Source organism: Salvelinus namaycush, chromosome 17, assembly GCF_016432855.1.
Source record: "Salvelinus namaycush isolate Seneca chromosome 17, SaNama_1.0, whole genome shotgun sequence".
NCBI classification, from domain to species: Eukaryota; Metazoa; Chordata; class Actinopteri; order Salmoniformes; family Salmonidae; genus Salvelinus; species Salvelinus namaycush.
This window is the reverse complement of record NC_052323.1, coordinates 1,232,007-1,253,964: the sequence shown is the minus strand read 5'-3', so window position 1 is coordinate 1,253,964 and position 21,958 is coordinate 1,232,007. Positions and strand designations below refer to the sequence as shown.

Genomic DNA, 21,958 nt, shown 5'->3' with positions numbered 1-21,958 from the left:
TCAGTTCAGCCATGTATGCAAACGATGGATGGCATAGTCACCTTAATGATCCCAATTTAAAATAGTGTCTGTTCTGGACCACAATGATGAACAGAGGGCCCACTGACTCATTAGTATGGGGGTAAAGATAGATGACCCAGATATAGGACCAAATGCTTCGTCTTCTCTGAATCCTTCCGTCTGAGCCATGTGCTGTACTGTGCTGTACGCATGGCAATGCACTGCACACACTGTGCTAATATGTGTAGGGACAGAGACAGTGGCCTATCCCAAAACTCCCTCTCCTCTTCCCCTCCTGTGGTAGCACAGTGGGGCCATGGATGTACTAAGCCGTTTGGCGGTTGGAATGTTTTCCAAAGGCAGAGCCCGGTGTCATCGACGGAACAATGATGGAGCGGCCCAGTATTGACCGGCTCCACACTAAATCTTGGTAAAGAGCACTTAGCTCCCCTGCGTAAGCCACAGAAATAATATGTTTCAATGTTCATCAGTGGAGGCTTTCATCCACAGCCGTCCTCTGCCTGCATTAGCCGCTGAAGTGACTCTGGCTATGTCTTAAATGGCAACCTATTCCTTACATAGTGCACTACTTTTAAAAAGGGCATATATGGCTATAATCAAAAGTAGTTAATTATATAGGCAATAGGGTGCCGTTTGGGACATACACTCTGTGCGTTGGGGATTCCCCCCACCCCGTCCGAAGCCATTCAGCTGGAGACAGGGGAGACGTGACGTGACAGGCCCCGGGTCTAATGCACTGTTTAATAGTCCCATCTACCTTATGTGTCTTGATCAGGGGAGAGTCTCCCATTGGAGTGATGTCAGGCGGTTGTTAAAACGCTGCCTGTGTAGAGGGAGAGGGCGTCCTGGTGCTTACACAGTGGAAAATTCAATTCACACAACTGTGTGTGTATGTGTGTGTGTCTTTGTGCCTATGTGGGGTGTGTGTGCTTGCGTGGTGTGCATATGTGCATGTTATGTGTGTGTGTGTGTGCTCCAGCACAGACTGGTGTCAGCCATGCAGTGTGACCTATAGCCATGGCTGCTCTGGGCCAGTTCAGCGAGAGGATGAACTAGAGAGCCAGACAGACCCCTCTAATAGCTACAGTGGCTTGCGAAAGAATTCAAATGAAAAAAAATGAAAACTAGAGAGTGCATAACTATTCACACCCCACAAAGTCAATACTTTGTAGAGCCACCTTTTGCAGCAATTGCAGCTGCAAGTCTCTTGGGGGATGTCTCTATAAGCTGAGCACATCCAGGGACTGGGATTCTTGCCCATTCTTCAAGGCAAAGCTGCTCCAGCTCCTTCAAGTTGGATGGGTTCTGCTGGTGTACAGCAATCTTTAAGTCATACCACAGATTCTCAATTGGATTGAGGTCTTGGCTTTGACTAGGCCACTGCAATACATTTAAATGTTTCCCCTTAAACCACTTGAGTGTTGCTTTAGCAGTATGCTTGGGGTCATTGTCCTGCTGGAAGGTGAACCTCCGTCCCAGTCTCAAATCTCTGGAAGACTGAAACAGGTTTCCCTCAAGAATTTCCCTGTATTTAGCGCCATCCTTCAATTCTGACCAGTTTCCAGTTCCTGTCGATGAAAAACATGGTGTTCTCGGGGTGATGGGAGGTGTTGGGTTTGCGCCAGACATAGCGTTTTCCTTGATGGCCAAAAAGCTAAATTTTAGTCTCATCTGACCAGAGTACCTTCTTCCATATGTTTTGGGAGTCTCCCACATACCTTTTGGCGAACACCAAACGTATTTGCTTATTTTGTTCTTTAAGCAATGGCTTTTTGCTGACCACTCTTTTGTAAAGCCCAGCTCTGTGGAGTGTATGGCTTAAAGTGGTCCTATGGACAGATACTCCAAACTCCGCAGTGTAGCTTTGCATATTCTTCAGGGTTATCTTTTGTCTCTTTGTTGCCTCTCTGATTAATGCCCTCCTTACCTGGTCCGTGAGTTTTGGTGGACGGCCATCTCTTGGCAGGTTTGTTGTGGTCCCATAGTCTTTCAAATTTTTTTATAATGGATTTAATGGTGCTCCGTAGGATGTTCAAAGTTTCTGATATTTTTTTATAACCCAACCCTGATCTGTACTTCTCCACAACTTTGTCCCTGACCTGTTTGGAGAGCTCCTTGGGCTTCATGGTGCCGCTTGCTCAGTGGTGTTGCAGACTCTGTGGCCTTTCAGAACAGGTGTAGATATACTGAGATCATGTGACAGATCATGTGACACTTATATTCCACACAGATGGACTTTATTATGTGACCTCTGAAGGTAATTGGTTCCACCAGATCTTATTTAGGGGCTTCATAGCAAAGGGGGTGAATACATATGCAAGCACCACTTTTCCGTTTAAAAAAAAATACTTTTTTGAAAGAAGTTACTTTTTTTCATTTCACTTCACCAATTTGGACTATTTTGTGTGTGTCCATTACATGAAATCCAAATAAAAATCCATTTAAATTACAGGTTGTAATGCAACAAAATAGGAAAAACGCAAAGGGGGATGAATCATTTTGCAAGGCACTGTAACACATCATCAAAAACCTCCACAGTGTAGCTCTATACTACTTAATTTACTGTCAGTATACTTCTATTAAATACAAATATAAGATTACTGTGTTCCAATACACATCTTCAGGTAAAAGAAATACAAGGATTTGCATGTGGATGCAAGACAAAAATAAAATGCAGATCTGTTAACTTCCTCTGAATCCCAAATGGCAACCTATTCCCCACCTATGGAGGCTTCGGTAAAAACATATATTTTTTTTTAAACACCACTTAAGGAATATGGTGCCAATTGAGAAGCAGACTTCATCCTCTTCCCATTCTCTGAAGAAAAACGGAGGCACTTTGGTTTCAATCTGTATTAGTCGCCATGCTTTCCTTCTTAAACACCAAAGGGATGGCATTCTTATCATTATGCAGCAGTGTCAACACAGGCTGTTCATAAATTCAATTTGCTATCTGTCATCTCCCTCCATGTTGGGGGGAAGAAATACAGAGGGATCGATGGAGAACTACATTTCTGATGGCTCGCATACAGCCGCCGACAGCTCTGGAGGGAAGGGACCAAAACTGACGAAAACAAGCAGAATTTAAGCAGAGAGTTTCTGTCTGGTCTGAGTAGCGGTACATAATACAAATAGGGTGCGAAATGGCACCCTATTCCCTATTTAGTGCACTACTTTTGACCAGGGCCCATATTCTGCAATAAATAACAAGATTTATATTGGTAGCCATTGCAGCGGCAAACATCACTAATGCTAATTCAACATGTATCAATAATAATTATATGTCTTACAATAATATGAAATAATGACAAGGATAATAACATTAGGTTAGTGTTTATGTCATTAATACCAGCAACAGCGTGGTGTTAGCGAACACACCGGTAATCTCCTAGTTAAACCGATGAGAGTGTGTAAAGACAAATAAGGGAACTCCATCAGTGGGAAGGGGGAAAACGTGCATTGTGTGTTTGTGTGTTTTTTTGCGTCGTCTGTGTGTCTGTCTCTGTTTGCGTGTTTATGTATTGCTTGTGTGTCTCTGTCAGTATTTGTGTGTGTGTGTGTATTTATGATTTGCCTCTGTTCGTCTGTCTCGCTGTCGGTGTTTATGTATCACCTGTGTGTGTATTGTGTGTGTGTGTGTGTGTGTGTGTGTGTGCGTGTCTGTATTCTGTGTTGTGTGTCGCTGCCGTCTCCAGCCTCCCCTGCTCCAGCTTTCGCAGTGACAGATCCCCTACTCTCATTTGCACTGTAATGAGCTCTAATAAGTGCTTGCAGCCCTGTGCTTGATGTGCTGAGACCACTCTGAAGGGAGAATGCTGCTGCTCCTACTGGAGATGTGCTCCCTATCTCCCTTGCCATTCTCTCTCTCTCTCCCTCTCTCTCTCTCTCTCTCTCTCATTCGCCCTCTCCCTTGCTCTTCTCCCACTTTATTTTTCTCTCTCTCCCCTCTTTCTCTCTCTTGATGGAAAACAAGAAGTAGAAGAAGTTTGCTTTTCTTCCCGGGAATTGTTTTTAAACACATTTTAGCTCATCTGATGGGCTGCACAGAGTCATCTGTGCAATTAACCTGGTGCATTAGCTGTGAACAAAGCCTTTGTGTGGAGGGAGGGAAGCTTGCACTATGGCCAGGTGTACAGGCGGCACCTCTCCCTCTCTCTCTTAGTGTCTCACTCTCTTCTGTTGTCTCTCTTCACTCTCTCTCTCTCTTTTACTGAGCTGTCATTCCTTCCCCCAGTCCCTGTGGCTCCAAAGGCACCATCCAGCCAGCCAATCAGCTAGCCAGACAGTCAGCCAGCCAGATAGAGCCAAACAGTCAGACATCACTGCCATGGAGGGAGGGCAGGGAGGATAGACACGAGCCACACCCCTCTCTCTCCTCTCTACTCTCGCCTAGCTTTCCACCACACATACACAGATGACTGATTCACGCTATAGGGCCAAACCGAGCAACACCGAAACGTAAGCTGAACGGTTTGTTTATCCCTCAAATAAGACCATTGCAGACATCTGAGTGCTCCCTCTTCTATTTCTTTTCATGGGATAGTCAAGTGAAGTATCCTGGGGTGAGATGACATTTTAGCTTCCTGTTCTGTGTCTAGGATCCTCTCGAGTGGAGGGGTGGTGGGGGCGCTCTTCTGCCTAATGTGGAAGATGGATCCACAAGCAGATCATTCTTGACTGTTTGACTGTAACAGCTTCATGTGCAAACCCACTCATGTCCTCCGTAATAGAATTATGGATGCTCCCACATCCCCCCTGGTCCGAGGGGAATAGGAGTGCAAGGCTGGCAAGCCCCAGGATGGCGCCAAAGGGTCGGGCGCCCGGGGAGGAGGGTAGGGGAGGGTGGAGTGGGTCAGGACAAAGAACAGGGAGGGGTAGACACAAAATGAGGATGAGGGCCCCAGTGAGGTCTCTACTGGTTTTGACACAAGATGAAGAGGGTGGTGTGCTACAAAGATGAAAGTAAGACCCCGGTCGCTCCTGTCACTCTGTTTTGGCCCCTTATCACGGAACCAGAGAGAGAAGGATGAGAAAGAGACAGTGGTGGCAAGAGAAAGAGATGAAAGTGGATTAGCCACCGTGGCGATTTGCATTTGTGCCATGGAGACGAAAGCCCCGAATAGCTGTATGCGTGAATAAGTGAATAAACAAAAACAAAAGTAAACCCTCTCCATCTGGATTAGTAGGCGGTAGCAGCAGCGAGGTCACATGTGAGGCTGGGGTGGGAGAGAAAGAGTAAAGCTACAAGTAACAAAGGAGACAGACAGGCACCACTACTACTTCTACTACTACTACTACTACCGCCACTAACTCTCTTTACAAGGAGTAATATTCATTCGGGCAAAATATAGAAAATGTTTAAAAACATTTTTGCGTTTCCTTTTGGGCAAGGCCAGCTGGTGCCTGCCTGTTTCAGTCAGTTTTTTTTGTCTGTTTGGTGCCTAAACGAACATGACCCAGCATGCTAGTCCACAGGGGTAGCTCCAGCCTAGACAAGGCAGCCAGCCTGACTGGCTAATTTGACAGAGGTAGAGTCGACACACTTTAGGAGGACCACATGGAGTCACCATGTCACTCAGCCAAGTAAGGGCGTACAGAGGCAAGGGCTGCATACAGTAGTTGAGTAGTTCCAATGGATCAGTGGGTTAGAGTATTGTGCTGGCCAAACCAGGGCTGTGGGTTAAATTCCTGCGTAGGCAACTTTAACTGGATATATGTGTCCCTGCCAATGTCAGCAGTTCTGTTCAGTAAGCTGCTCTGAATAAAGATGAACGCTATATGACCATATTATCAGCACCGGCATAATCAACTTCATTTTAGGAACTCAGTCGGGGTCTCAACTTAATATTGCAAGTAAGAATAGTAGAATACACCAGGTGCAGTTTTGAAATTTGATTGTGCTTCAGCAGTTTTTCTCTTATGTAAGTCAATGACATTCATTCAATTAGCCATGTCAAATAAATGTTTTATGGATTGGTAGTTAGTCTAGCCAGCTATCTAAACTTGTAGTAATCATGAATACCGACCAGGCACGCACAGCACGTGCCCAGGGGCCCTGACATCCAGGGGTCACCCATTGATTTTGTTAGTCATTCTCACTCGAATATGAGTGATGGCAAAATGTGTAGAATTGCAGAAAATTTGCTTTCAAACAGGAAAAATGTCGCTCCACCTTTCCCATGGCAAAATGGGTAGAATTGAGTGGCATTTGCTGTAAAACTGCAATTTTTTTCTCTTTTCCCCATTGCAAAATGAGAATAATTGAATGAAATTGACGGTTTTTTTCTCCGTACCATGGATTTTTTTGAATTGCAGAAAACGTATTTTATTTATTTAACCCATATTTTACCATAGTATAGTATGGTAATAGTTACAGAGGAGAGGAGATGAATGAGCCAATTGGAAGACAATTAATGAATGAGCCAATTAAAACTTGTTGTAAAACTGCAACATTTTCTCTACACCTGATTGCAAAATGTGTAGGATTGCAGGAAATGAACTTACATTTATTTATTTATTTATTTTTTATTTTTTTTTAAATCTTCGTCGTTAAGAGTTGGCCACTAACTCTTAACGACGAGTAAGAGTTAACTCTGTTGTCCTCTACAGTAGTAGAGGACAACAGTGTGAGCAGTGCTAAGAGGTCCAGTGGTCTAGGGAAGTTTGAGAGACAGGAGGACTCTCAAGCATATGAGTTAAATCTGTACAACTTCCATACCAGTCTGCCATCCATCCAGAACACATCTCACTGTCCTCAGTCTCTCTCAAAGTGGCACACTTAACATCCTCTGCCTTCCATTTCGCCCAGATGAGGTATCATCTTCTCTGACTCCGAATCCCGTTTTTGCAGCCAGCCGTCTTGGTGGAGGGTAAACAGATTTGACAATGCAATTTGGATGGGCTTTGTAGTGAGTATAATTATGTTTGATTGACTGTAAAGTGACTCCAGACGTCCAGATCGTGAAGTCTCTTGAATTGATCTGGGAGACGTCGGGCAGGCCACCCATGACTGCATGAGGAAATGTAATGATTGAATGAGATTCAACTTAATGAGATTCAACTTTTTTTCTTCCTAAGGGAGGCGGCTTCATACGTTTAGGCAAGGAAGGAGGATTGGAGGGAAAATGTCACCAACGAGGAATCATAGACACACACACTGATGTATTGTATCTTCTCATTTAGATCTACCTTCCTGACCTGAGGGGAAACCAGACCAAATTATGTCAAACAGATTTAAAGTGATTAGACACTTTAAATTTAAAGTGATTAGACAAAACAATGTCTGGGTAGGAAATGGACAAGGGCAGGGTTTCCCAAACTGGGTCCTGAGGACCCTAAGGGTTGCACGTTTAGATTGTTGCCCTAGCATTACTCAACTGATTCAAATAATCATCAAGCTTTCATAATTTGAATCAGTTATGTAGTGTTAAGGCAAAAAACTAAACATGCAGCCCTGGGGTCCAGAGTTTGGGAAACGCTGGACAAGGGACTGGCTTATTGCATCACCTTAAAAGACAGAAATACAGACAGACACAGACAGATGGTGTGCATCCCAATTACACTCTATTCCCTATATAGAGAATAGGGTGCCATTTGGGACGCAGTAAACAGTCACTAACAGTCACACACACACACACACACACACACACACACACACACACACACACACACACACACACACACACAGACACAGACACAGACACAGACACAGACACACACAGACACACACACACACACACAGACACACAGTCCATCAGCGCCTTGGGGCGCAGTCAGATCCACCAAGATGATACGAACACAATCTAATATGGCGTTATTTATTAGAGTTGATGGACTACAGCAGATAAACCCGATGAAGCCCAATGCCCTTGTTGCACCTTCCAAGGTAATGACAGAAATCTAAAATTCACAACGGCTACACCCTAAATGGAACTCTACTCCCTATACAGTGCACTATTTTTGACCAGAGCCCTATGGGGGAATAGGGTGCCATTTGGGATGCGTCCAATGCCGTCCACCACGTGCAGGAGGAATTTTCCCGAGCGCTCGTTTGGTTTGCTTCCTACCAGCGCCTGTGCCCCGGATCCCTGCCGCATTGAAATGTAACGTAGCGTTATTTAAAAGAGGATGCTGCCATGCTGACAGCCGGCGTAAATAACACATGCAAAAGTGACAGGTAAGCAGTGGCCGTCGTATGCAAGTGTGGTGGCCGAGGATCCTTTCTACACACGTCGCCAATGAGGATTAACACACATACACACACCACCGAGACATACACACACACACTAGCCATCATGATAATCTTAAAAGAAAATGAGCAAATGGAATAAACATGCAGGAGCGGGAATGTCAGGGCCCGACACCAAACATCCTAATCATGTCGATGAATCTGTCCTTACTCATCAGTGTCTGTATCAAACACGAAGATCAATATCATCCCACTAATACTAGACGAATTTAAAAGCTAAGCTAAAGGAATACTATGATGTCTGTTCCAATATGCACACTAGCCTCCTGCTTACAGTAGTGCGAATCAATGTATTGGGTACGCATTCTGAGTGGAATTCTATTGGAACAAAGCCACAGTCTCTGCAAAAACAATCATTTTCCCCATAGGTCTCATCTTCCAGCTGTAATATATACTATGTCTCTAAGATCATCCTGTGACAATGTTGTCCCCTACCCTTTTATAAAGAGAAGGACATTATGGGGACATTGTGCGACCACGAGGACACAACCTTTTCTCAGCGTCAGCCTCCTGTCATCGCCTCTCTATAATCACCTGCCTGGCAAAGTCCCCACGCAGGTACACACACACACACACACACACACACACACACACACACACACACACCTCCCCCACACACACATGTACACTCTCTCCGGCCCTAACGTGTGCTGGCTGTCACTGTCAAACACCATCATCAATCTACATCCCTTTCATACTGCCCCTGTCGCTCCAGTTACCGTCGGCCCCGGCAACGGCAAAAACATCTCAGGCTCCCCCGAGCATGGCATGCATTGGGCACACGTTGCTGATGGAGATTGGCATATATGCACAATCTGCATTCAAGATGCCACAAGCCTGACCTTGTTAGCTAGGTATAGAGGTTGAGAGTGACATGGATGAGGTATACTACTGTATTGTAAAATGTGGATAAACAGGATGTTTACATTTATAAAAATGCCTACCAAAGCCACTGGTGGTTCTTTTCTGTCTTTTCCATACCATTCTATTGTAATACCAGTTTGCTGTAGCGTGTACTTTGTGTGAAAAGCGTGACACCCACTAGTTTTTTCCTATCGCTTTTCAAGGAGATATGTAGTCTCTTCAAGTTGAAAAGCCGACAGGGAGAGTGCATGAAAAGGTGTTAGAGGCCATCATTGTCAACATTCAGTTGTTCTCTCTCTGAAAGCCACAGAGGCATGCCAACCTTATTCGAATAGGCCTGGTGAACTGAGCAAGCATAGTAGATCATCAGCAAAATGGATGCTTTTTAAACGGTTGCACTCAGTCACTCTTGAAGAGTGCCTTTTAATAATAAAAGGCGCAAGACAAATGAAAAGCTAATTATATAATCGGCTTTATGGACAACCTGTGAAAAGACCTCCTTATTTTCTCACTTATTTAGTCCATGACAATATGATAAGGCTGTGTCCGCACCAGTTAGAGTGATTAGGAAGACTGCTACCTTGTTTTTAGTAATAGACTCAGAGCCATTTTAATGAAATGGTGTGCTTTTATTTCAAGGCGAGCAGTCGTTCATCTTATTTTGAACTCTGAACTAGAGTGGTTTGATTCGACATAACTTGAGTTTTCACACAGTAAACATTGATATCAGTGAATAGCCTACACCAACTTAGCTAAAGGCCAAAGCCTCCGTCTCGATTGTTGATAATATTCCCCCATAGAAGAGAATTGTATAAAACTGAATTCTGTCAGTGCCTGCAAGCTGCTGGAAAAATGGATTGGACTGGATCTGCAGATTTTAATTCGCACTGTGAAGAATGATCACATGCAGGTAAAAGGTAATTAGGAAAAAAGCATCTGTGAGCCTCCAACTATATGAGTACTTTATAAGATGGCTGGAATAGTTTGGGAACTATTGGTTTTCTAATTTACAAATATTCCATAAAGAATACAAGTGTTACAAAAGGTAAACAGATGATCAATTACTGTGCGTTAGGAAGCTAGGCACAAACGGGTCAATGTAATACAGGACACAATGCACAGCCATTGTTATTGTAGCAAGTTGCAACCAGACAGCTTTTCAGCCCAGAATATTAAATTCAATAATTCACCTCATACGTCTTCAAAATGATGTACTGTTTATCTATTTACCAACAATAAAGCTATCAATGCCCCTTGTCATAATACTATATAGGCTCTAAAAAACAGACCAAACCAAACAGGTGAAAGAAAACATCAAAGTAAGTTAGTAATTATTTGAATGAATCCTTTTTTAATGATAGAGTGTGTTGTGATTCATGTGAAATGCACTTTAAATACATTTGACTTTGTATTTAGCGTGTTGTTCAAACTTACCTGGTTTATTACTATAAGAAATGTTCAAAGGACTTTTTAACTTGTTGTTGAATTGTTCCAATGTGTCCCCTATGCCATGTCACATTGTGCTCAAAACAGCGTAATACGTGCTTTCAGGCCCCATTCAGACCTAAGTGGATTTGACTGTGGTGACGCTGTCCACGTGCGGGCAGGGACACTGGCTGAGACCTGGGCACTGACCCTGTCTGATGCCAGCCGGGCATGGGTAGCACCAGTGCCCACTTGTCCACCCCCCTGCTCCCTCTGATGGCTGAAACATCAATGACATCAACTTGTAAATGAAGGTTGTTTTCCCCCAATAGAATGTCAAGTCCAGTCTTTCCTATAGTTATCCCTTCCTCCCTCTCCCTCTACAGGCTGTCTACACACTCTCTGTGACATTGTTTCATATCTGCAAGCATAATAAATACCCTGTTGGGATGAAATATCTCATTAGAGACGGAAGGATTAGGGTGGATTTAGGCTGTATTTTACAGCAGCGTTGGCTCGCCTGTTCACTTGTAGCCGAGGTAAAGCAATTTGGGTTAATGCTGAACATCTGGTCAGTCCAAGAGAATATGGTAATCCACTTAGGGAAAATTAAAACAAATGGAGAGAAGTACGTAATGATTTCATAAGCAATTTCCCATATTAGTATTTCCAATACTTCACAACGAAAACTGATTTAGCCCGACCCTTGTCAAGGGCATCAATAACAGGCGTTCAAGGAAGTACTCGCTGACTGAAAAGAGCACATTCTCAAGTTTCACTCCTGGCAATGGAGGGGACTTTTTTGTGTGCCATTTCCGAAATGCATTTGTCCATCAGCCCCCCCCCCCACCCGACCACCACCACCCAACGCCATCCTCTTAAAGCTAAATGAATTAAATTCTCATTAAATATGCATTTCATTGTTAATCATTTGCATGTGAAGCGGATTAGTTATCAATTTGCTAAATGACTTAAAATCTATCTCTTTACCAAAATAGCCCCTTGAAATTGCATTAAACACCATAGTATGATCCATCAAACAGACCTCACATGTTGGAATGAATTAATGCATGAAACCATAGAAAAGAATATGTAGAAAAGTTACATTTAAATGCACAGGTAACTAACAAAATAAAGGAAACACTTGAGTAAATGAGGGATACAACGTCTATTGAAAGCAGATGCTTCCACACAGGTGTTGTTCCTGAGTTAATTAAGCAATTAACATTCCATCATGCTTAGGGTCATGTATAAAAATACCCAGTTTCCCAATATTCTGGCTACCATGGCTAGAATAAGATATCTCATTGTCTTTGAAAGAGGGGTCTCAAAGGAGCATAGGGTATGTGTGTGTGTGTGTCTCATTCACTCGATCTCAACCCAACTGAACACTTATGGGAGATTCTGGAGCAGAGCCTGAGACAGCGTTTTCCACCACCACCAACAAAACACTAAATTACGGAATTTCTCATGGAAAAATAGTGCATCCCTCCAATAGAGTTCCAGACACTTGTTGAGCATTGAAGCTGTTCTGGCGGCTCAGGTTAGCCCGACACCCTATTAAGACACTATATGTTGGTGTTTCCTTTATTTTGGTTGTTACCTGAATGTCATTCCAGGAAAATAATGGACATACGTTTTGTCCCAGCTGGCTGTGAGAAGATATTTGGATACACCGAAGGTGATGATAGTGTACATTTGTTATAAATGTATTATATTGAAGCAAGCATTGTAACCAGAGATACATATATTCTGGGATAGGGGAGCCTAGTTTTGAATGGAAGGGGGGCTGAACTTCCAGATTTAGCCTCAGTTTCAATTCTCCTCATTAGGAAATGTGACTGAGAACAAGATTTGGGTCTTGAAGGCGTGCTTTGATATGGATGTCTCTTGTGTCTGGAAGTAGTCTAGACTAGCTAGCAAGCTAGCCAACTTCTTTCGCCAATTAGCTTCAGCCGGCCGGTGTGCGACTGTGGCAAAGTTAGTTTAACTTTGGATAACCAGCCTCTAGGGCTAGTTCGGGACCATCATTAAATTAGACGATGTAAATGGGACAGTAGTCTCATTAAATGCTTTTAATATTATAGTTGGATAGAGGTTAAGTCATTGAAATTTTACTGATATTTTAAAATATTGTCTCATGTACATTTACTGATGGTCCATAACTAGCCCTATAGGGATATTGAATGTCAAACCAAATTGACCATGGGAATTCCGATTGGTTCACGTGCAGCTGCGCTCCGAATTGATTACTTGGGTGCTGCAGGTTATGGGGAACTCATGAAAACTGTTACGTTACCCTTCATTCCATTCCAATTTTTCCCCCTAATTATCTCGCAAATCTCCTTTTTGGATGAGACTGACTTGATGACAAACATTATCCTATTTACACTTTGTAGTCAATTTGGACACTCAAATACATTTTTCGGACTAATATCGATGCCACATAGGCCGTTTTGTACCAGAGAAGTTGTTTATTGCCTTCAGTTGGTCTTTGCATTAATTTCCAAGAAAATGTATATTACATCAAGCCAAGAGATCTAATTTTTGACCGACCACCTTGATTGGGTCTTATGTAGCAAAATTTGAAATTGTGTTTTTTACACTGGATAAAAGCAGAGACACAGAGCATGAAAATTGTATATCATACACTGCATTTGAGGAACAATGGGAAAGTAATTATGCTTTGAAAGTTGATAAACTTGTAACCTCACTTTTGAGAAAATGACCTTAGAATTTTTTGGTACCTACTGGAGAGCTCTTCCTTGTCTATACCCATTCAGAATCATTCACACCCTCTTAAGCTTTAACCCCCACCCAAACTCTGACCATTTTACTCGCCCTAGCAGAGGTGGTTCGGCTGTTTTCATGTTATCTAGAGCGTTGGTGACTGTAACTGTGCTGCTGGCAACAATTTAATTATGCTTTTTTTGACGACGTTTATTCAACGGGTGTTGAGCGTTCGTAAATTCATCAGTTATTCTGCACTCTGGCACACTCAGATGAGAGTACCCCGAAATCGAAGTAGATGGTCAGACTGAATTTACGAACACACCCAAAATGGTTACTTGCATAGTGGAGTCTTTTGTTAAGATATGTAGCTCGCTAGCTAGCTAAAAAATGAACCATAATCCCAACTCATGACGTTACTACCCTGCATGAATCTGCAGGTAGCTAACCAACCAGGTTCAATATTAGCTAGCTAACATTAGGCTATAACTAGCCAAGAAAATGGCTCTGAGATACTAATAATAATATCTTATACGTAATGTTAACTAGCTAGCCCAAAAACACATTTTGATTAAAAAAAAAGTTTACGTACCACATTTTCATTCAAAAAAGTTAAAGTTCAAACGGCTCTCCTGTAAAGTAGTGACCCGCGACATACAACTATTTTCCTGAAACAGGTCACATTTTAGCTCCCCACAACTGCCCCACTCTTGCAACATTAATGCTGAAAAAGGTTGGATATGATTGATAAAACGTATTGAATAATAAAAGATTAGCTTACTCTGAAACCATATACTTCCTTATCTTTCTATGAAAATGTTTCAAGGCATCCAACTCACTAACTCCAGCAAACTGTTGATGCCTAATGGTGATTAGTGTGTATAGTGAGGCTATCGAGGAGCCTCTCACACCCAAAGCTGTCATCTGTAGGAGAAGAAGGCTGATACTATCTAGCAGGGTAGAATAAAACAATAATGAATACAATGGAAAAATACTAGATAGACTGACATCTGTGTTCTGAACATAGCACTAAATAGAAAACCTAACCTTGTACCCCCTTTTAAGATGAATTACAGCAAAGTTCACCATTCACAAGCCCATTTAGACAGGATAAGAAAAAAAATCACCCAACTGTCGTTCCCCTTCCAGTTCTTCACAAAAAGGACCTAGTTAGGGTACAGAATGTGCGGGGGAAAACACGATCTAAGAGGGACGAGTCGACTTTGATTTAATCGTATTGGCTTATTGGTTTCAGAACCACCAACCGCCTACGATATAAAGCTGCTAGGTGTCGTCGTCCTTGAAACATGAAAGGCTCGGAATTCAGAATTACAACGTCTGGATGATCAGACACTAAGTCGAGAGAGACCAGGAGTCTGGGTAACGGGGATGGCAGAGTATCCACGCTATCTCCTAGGCTCCAGGCTACCTGTCCGTGTCCTTGTCATGTTTTCTTAATTCCCCAACGTATTATGATGTCTTCCGACTGAAACAGATATCAAAACCTGCTCCGGCAGAAATCTTTAATATCACCTGTTTCCCCCTATCTGCTTAGAAATAGAGGGGGAGGGATAGGGAGAGGGATGGTGGGAGGAAGACCAAGAGAAACTGCGAGGAACACAGAGAGAGAGAGAGAGACAGAGACAGAGAGAATGGGAATGAAAGTGAGAGAGCAAGAGAGAGAGAGAGTAGAGAGAGAGAGACAGGCTTCCAAGGCATCTTCAGAAGACAGCGAATCTGGATTATTAAAAGTGACGCTTTCAAAGAGGTCACCGTTTGAAATACTTGCATGCATCAATTATCTCACAGAGAGTTACGGCAGCAGTGTGTGATGGAGAGTGACTTGGAGCGGCTTGTCACATTGCTGAACGCGGCAGAGCTACAGAAAGGTCCTCGGCTAGCTGTGACATTTGAAACTGGTGGATTGTAAGAAATCCCAGTGTGTTTGTCAGAAAAGAACAAAAAATACCACGCCGACTGGTTCCCAGCCCCCCCAAAGGCCTCTAGGCACAACATTCTGCCTGTCTCAATGTCATCTCAGTAATAGGGAACTGAGACTCACGGATCTCTATTGCTATTTTGCCATGTCTGAATAGCTGTGCTGTCTGAAATAATCAATAGCGTTTTCACCAACAGTACTTTGTTTATGAGAAAGATAAAGGCAGTCATTTAAAACGATAAACTACTGTATAAATGACCTGGCTGGGACAGAGTCTAAATGTCCAAATCGAAACCAGGAAGTTGGGAAAAAATAATTTCCTACAAATCTCTCTAAAACTTACTGTTAACTGTAATAAATCACGTTTTCATGTTGTGAACATTTTTACAATCATTTCCCTCTCATTTCTCTTACACGTCTATGGTTAAAAAAGTCGGAATAATAATTGCAACTCAATTTTAGTTATCCAGGGTTGTTACAGCTGCAATATGTCACTTTTTGAGCGACCCCGACTTAAATGCACACAGAAATGTGAGTTATAGATCTGTCATTCTCATTGAAAGCAAGTCGAAGAAGGGCTATCTGTGCTATGTGCGCTATTTCCATGCTTAGCATTCTTAAGTTTAGTTTTTGCATCTTTCACTTTCAGTTTTGTACACCAGCTTCAAACAGCTAAAAAAAAACTATATTTTGGGTTAATTGTGAAGATACAGTATTTCAGAGTGGTTAACGTGGTGCAATGATTCTCTGCACTGCTTTGTTTCATCACATACACTGAAATTAGACAACTATTCCAATTTTAGCAACCAGGAAATGGCGGAGCGATTTCTGCATTTTGCACCTTTAAATGTTTTAATAGCCCAAAAAAGGGCTGTGTTATTCTGTGTGATGTGCCAGCCCTATCAACTGTCTGCTCTACAAAGCCAGCGGATCTGATATCCCATCTTTACATGTGACCTACATCCACCATGACACTGGAGGCCGACAGCCTACTCTCTGCTCGTCACCCCGCAGAGCTGAGCTGGGCTACACCCAACAGCCAACACAGTGACGAACACAGGGACATAATAGGGATTCACAATGGAACTGCTAGGCTTTGTTGTCACTGTCACCATTTCTATTGCTACTACTGCTACTATACTGACTACAACTACTATGGAGGACAACTATAAGTACTGTCTTCTAATAGTACTACTCATACAGTACCTGGGTTCAAATATATGACTTTTAAGTAGCTTTTTGAATATATACTCTTCTGTACGACAAAGTCTAACACTGTAGTAATACTACTGTGACTATTAGCCTACTCCTATGACTAATATTAGATAATATTAATACATTGTTTGGAGTTTGGAGGATATTGGCACGGTTCGTCTCGAACAACACCCGTGCCAATATATCCTCCAAACACCGGCTTCTTGGCATTAGCACTTTAATATAACGGGTTACCAACATATTCAAATAATGATTGACATATTTTCATTAAAAAAGTTATTTTGATTAATTTATTCATACTATTTCATCCTTCCACAAGATATAGTCCCCACACAAATCTAGGGTTGTATCGGTTCGGTTGCCAGAGACACGACCCAGTCGTTCAGTCTTTTTGTTCTGTATCTATGCATGCAACCCAGTCGTTCGTTCTAGCTAGCCAACTACGACAAACTTACAGTCGCGTTGTCAGGTTTTGGCCAAGACTGTTCGGGTTTTGGTCACTAGATGTCCCCATTGCACCTTTTTTGTACCTTTTGTTTTTTCTTGCTCTAATTATTGTTTGCACCTGTGGGTCGTTCCCTTGTTAGTATTTAAACCCTGTGTGTTCCTCAGTTCCTTGCTCAGTGTTTGTAAGTTAGCACCCAGCCCCAGCCCCAGCCCAAGCCTTGTTCTGTACAGATATTTCTCTTATTGGATTTTCCAGAGGTTCTCTGGTTTAGTTCTTGTGTATTATTTGAGTAGTCTTTTGAGGTTTGTTTTTCCCTGCTGTTTTTTACCACTTTGTGGAGTTTCTTTTTGTATTTTGGAGGATTTCCATTTTGTGCCTCTTGGCTTTATTTTTGGACATTGTGGATTTAGATTCTTTGCCTGAAGATTTTGTTCTTTAATTAAACCACCATCTCTAGTACTGCTGTGTCTGCCTCATCTTCTGGGTTCTGACGATTATTAGTGACTGTTTCTCGCACCGGGTCCTGACACGCGTCAAACAGTGCAGCCAGAATAACAACAGTAGCTGCATTGGCATTTGTTTAAGCTGTTTTTCTAGTGACATTTATTTGGAGACATCCATAACAACGAGCTAATGAGGCGTGATTTCGCCTGGCATAGAAAATGTAATATCTCGTCAGGACACAATCAGTTCCAACTGAAGTTGGAAAGACGGCAAACTAGCTACACTTCGTTTCGTTTGACCTTTTTCAATTTACATTTCTTTGTATATATCCATACAAATTATGCCAGCTGATTCATGTTTTCGACTGGCTGAGAAACGCTGCTTATTTTCTCATCCCGACTCCCGACACATTCATTACTACGGGACGGCTGGAGATCACATTTGAATATTGAAATAATGTTGCAAATGTTATAGAGAGACAGCAAGGTTTATAAGAAACTCTGCTGTTAAACTAAATGTTAGTCTAAAATAAATGTCAGATAATGTCTCGATGCTTTTTACAGTGGAGATCAAGTTTATAAAATTGTCTGGCTGGGCTGATGAGACAGTGGATTGCGCAGTGAGATGGAACAGAGTAAATGGGCGTTTCAACGTCAGAGCTTTAGACGGTGGTCACTCGTGGAATAGACACCGGCTGGAATGCGGTTTTAACCAATCAGCATTCAGGATTAGAACCACCCGTTGTATCATTATTAGCAATCATCATCAGAACGAGATCAATAATACATATATGAATATTGAACAAAACATATGAATATGGATACTATACCAAACTGTTGTTCGCTATTAAATAAAGACAGGATAAAACACATGCTAACATTAGGGTGTTTTTTTGTAGATCTGAATGTGCAAAGTGTGTGATTTCTTCTCAGCGATAAAGATGCCTCTCTCCCCCCCCTGCAGAGTTCCCTTACTCAAGCTATGCACCCCTCAACACACCTCTCTCTCAGACACTCTCAAACACACACGAACACATAAACACACCCACACATTCTCCCACCCATACACACAGAACCCCCCCTCAACACACACGCACGCACGCGCACACACACAGTCTCTCTCTCGCACACACTCTCAAACTCTCTCTCTCTCTCTCTAGAAGTGACAGAAGAAGTGGCGTACCTTTGTTCATGTCAATCAGCTGCTTCTTCTTTTGCTGGCGCTCCTGCTTCTCGCGCTCTGCTTTCTCCTTGGCCAGTCTGGCTCTCTTGATCTTCTCCTCCATCTCCCTCTTCTTGTGGTTCTCTTTCACCGCCTCCTGGAGAGGGAAAGGGAAGACACACACAGGCATGAGGATCCAGGCACACACACACACACACACACACACACACACACACACACACACACACACGCACACACACACACAGGCAGTTAGAATTCAGTTCCTGACGCCACTATACTTCTCCAGTACTGTTGGATCCCGTCATCAAATGTATAGTTTCATAGGAAATGGAATAAACAATGCATTTGAAATGCACAAACTCTGTCACAAACATATTTTCTTTCTTATGTGGCCATCATTGGATCAACACAATGTACAGTATCTTTGCACAAATATTAAAAGGAGACATGCGATGGCACATTTCAATAATACATCAATCAACATTAGACATAATAAAGATAACACTGCATCACACACACAGTGCAGTACAGTAACAGTATGGTGCATTCCACTGCAGTAAGACCAGTCATTCTCTTTGGAAATATGGCAAAAACATCAATATTTATAGAATATCTTTGTTATTCCACATCAATTATTTGTGTTTTCATATAGAAGTTCACTGCATGTGAGTGTGTTGTGTTGAGACTCTCTATATATTGCATCAAGCTCGTCTTGTTTTTATGCCTGACTAAGGTCGATGACCTAAGAGTGTATTTTGCATCTAGAGTGTGCAGTGTATCGTCAGTCTTTTTCAGTCTTTACCTTACAAAGATGGCGGGGAACCATAACATAAGAGGGTGACACTACAGTGAACCAGTCTCCCAAGCAGGAGAGAGGAGAGAGACGACAGATATCACCATCTGCCCTCTTCACTGGCTTAAATGTCACCGAGCTGTCAGGGGAGGAGCTCGAGGAGAAAACAGAGAAAACAGTAGGGGGCTCTCCGCTCGCACAAAATGTTCTGACGCCAGGTGAGAGAGAGGGGGGAAGCAGACACTACCACGCAACCTTTGGAGCCCACAAAGGTTCTCTCACCCCGGGCCTGTGGCGCATGCATGACAGACCTCATCTTAGAGTGTGTGTGTGTATGTGTTCATGCAATCGTGCGTGTGTGTTTGTGTGTGTGACTGTGCGTGCATGTGTGTACATGTGCAACTGTGCATGTATCTGTGCGACTTTTCCGACATATGTGTATTTGAAAGTGTGTGTGCTTGTGTTTGTAAGTGTGGATATGTTTAACTATATTTATTTACTTGTTTAACTATACTATACCATAAGTCCCCAGTAGAATAGTAAACAAACAAATATTTTACCAACTGGGGACATTTTGTTAGTCCCCACAAGGTCAAAGGCTATTTCTAGGGGGTTTAGGGTTAAGGTTAGAATTAGGTTCAGGGTTAGGAACTAGGGTTCGTTTTAGGGTTAGGGTTAAGAGCTAGGGTTAGGGTTAAGGTTCGGTTTTGGGGTTAGGGTATGGGTCAGGATTCGAGGTTAGGGAAAATAGGACTTTGAATGGGACTGGATTGTGTTAGTTATACAAGACTGTGTGTGTGTGTGTGTGTGTCTTGGCACGCCCTGCTCCTTCCTGCTCCCTCTTCCTCCTCCAAGGTCTGATATAATGAGTGTCGACAGTCAGACACCCCCCTCAGAATCCCCCCATGGTTTCCTGACGTGTGTCGTGTTGGCGGCTAAGACACAGGGATTACGGAGATCGTGTGGAAGGAGCAAGGAAACAAGCAGCTCATCATGCCAGTCAATAGTGAAGCCTCAGCTCCCAAGGACGAGAGCACTCGTTGTCACTGTCTCCTTGTGAGATGACAAGGACAAAGGGATAGAGAGAGAGGACGAGAGAAAGCCACACACAGACAAAGATAGAGAGAGACAGACAGACAGAGAAAGAGAGAGAGAGAGAGAGAGAGAGAGAGAGAGAGAGAGAGAGAGAGAGAGAGAGAGAGAGAGAGAGAGAGTAGATAAAGGAATATCATGCTCCACATTTCTAATTGTTATTTAGACCTATGAGCAGCATTCACATATTCACTCATTCATTTGTGTGCCTGTGCACTGAATAGAATAGGATACTGGATTCACTGGTGATATAGATACCCATGGTGGGTGTATACATGTTGACTGTGTGCACTTTACATAATGGTGGACAAATACAGAGGGTAAGTGATGATGCATTGCCTCCCCTCCCTATTCAGTAATGAATCCACCACTGTGTTTTAGCACATTGTTGTAGAGCCCTATAGGCTATATTGGTCTACATCTGCAGTTGATCAAATCCATTGTCATCCTAATTTGATAAGACAATTCAATTAATTTGAGAAAAATATTATAAACCAGCTTCTATTTGAGTGCTAGATTACATATAAAATGATTTTACAAAAAATTACAAAAAAACGTACTCTAAATAAACAAGCAATTCTGACCGTAAACACAATTACACTAGCCCTGGTCAAACATGCTTTCCCGCTAATTGCCATAGCAATAAATATGTTTTTTTGTTTTTCCCCTTCTCTATATGCTGTTCCTTGCTTTGCGCCAATGGCAACGTCTATGTATCCGTTTGATCTGTTTCCTTATTTGTACTCTTGTAAGAAGACTTATGGGAGATAAACTTTTCCAAGCTGTTTAAAGGCACAGTCAACTTAGTGTATGTAAACTTCTGACCCCCTGGAATTGTGATACAGTGAATTATAAGTGAAATAATCTGTCTGTAAACAATTGTTGGAAAAATAACTTGCGTCATGCACAAAGTAGATGTCCTAACCGACTTGCCAAAACTATAGTTTGTTCACAAGAAATTTGTGGAGTGGTTGAAAAACTAGTTTTAATGACCCCAACCTAAGTGTACGTAAACTTCCAACTTTAACGGTACAACTCAGACATAGCATGAATTCTAGATATTACCTTTGACATAAGACCTATTTGCTGTTGATAAGATGGTAGATTCAAAAGGTTAGTTTTGAACTAATGCATGATTCTTGAACGTACCTTTTCTCAGAATAATGGAGATTGTTATGTCAATGCTTTTCAGTTGAACATTCATAACAAACTACCTGTCTCCCTGCATCAAGCTTATCTCCATGGTTACACATCCTATCCTTAAACTTATCGATTATACCCACAGCGACGTTCACTGACATTAGATTTTTTTTTTTGACAGCTAATGCCAGAACTTAAACCAGAAAACTGTGTTGATTTTTTTTTGTGTGTGTGTTATCGTCTGTGTGTTGAACGTCATCGGAAAATGAATGGCAAGACGGGAAAAGCGATAGTAAAGACTGAACACAGTAGGAAGTCTTCAGGTATTCAGCGGTGGTCACCAATCGATACGTTAAGGTAAATTAGAAAGGGGAATTGGGTTTGCACATGAAATAATCCAAAGTCATTACCAAAGCT

The 21,958-nt window shown here is 42.4% G+C and overlaps 1 protein-coding gene across 2 annotated transcripts in view; it reads right to left on the bottom strand.

Annotated features, from left to right (window-relative positions):
- Nucleotides 1-21,958, bottom strand: part of LOC120062215 (protein diaphanous homolog 2-like) — a 97,539-nt gene that overhangs the window by 57,002 nt on the left and 18,579 nt on the right. For both annotated transcript variants that reach the window (XM_039012017.1, XM_039012016.1), the window contains exon 2: nucleotides 18,517-18,652. In XM_039012017.1, the coding sequence (XP_038867945.1) occupies nucleotides 18,517-18,652 (136 nt within the window). The remainder of the gene's footprint in view (nucleotides 1-18,516; nucleotides 18,653-21,958) is intronic.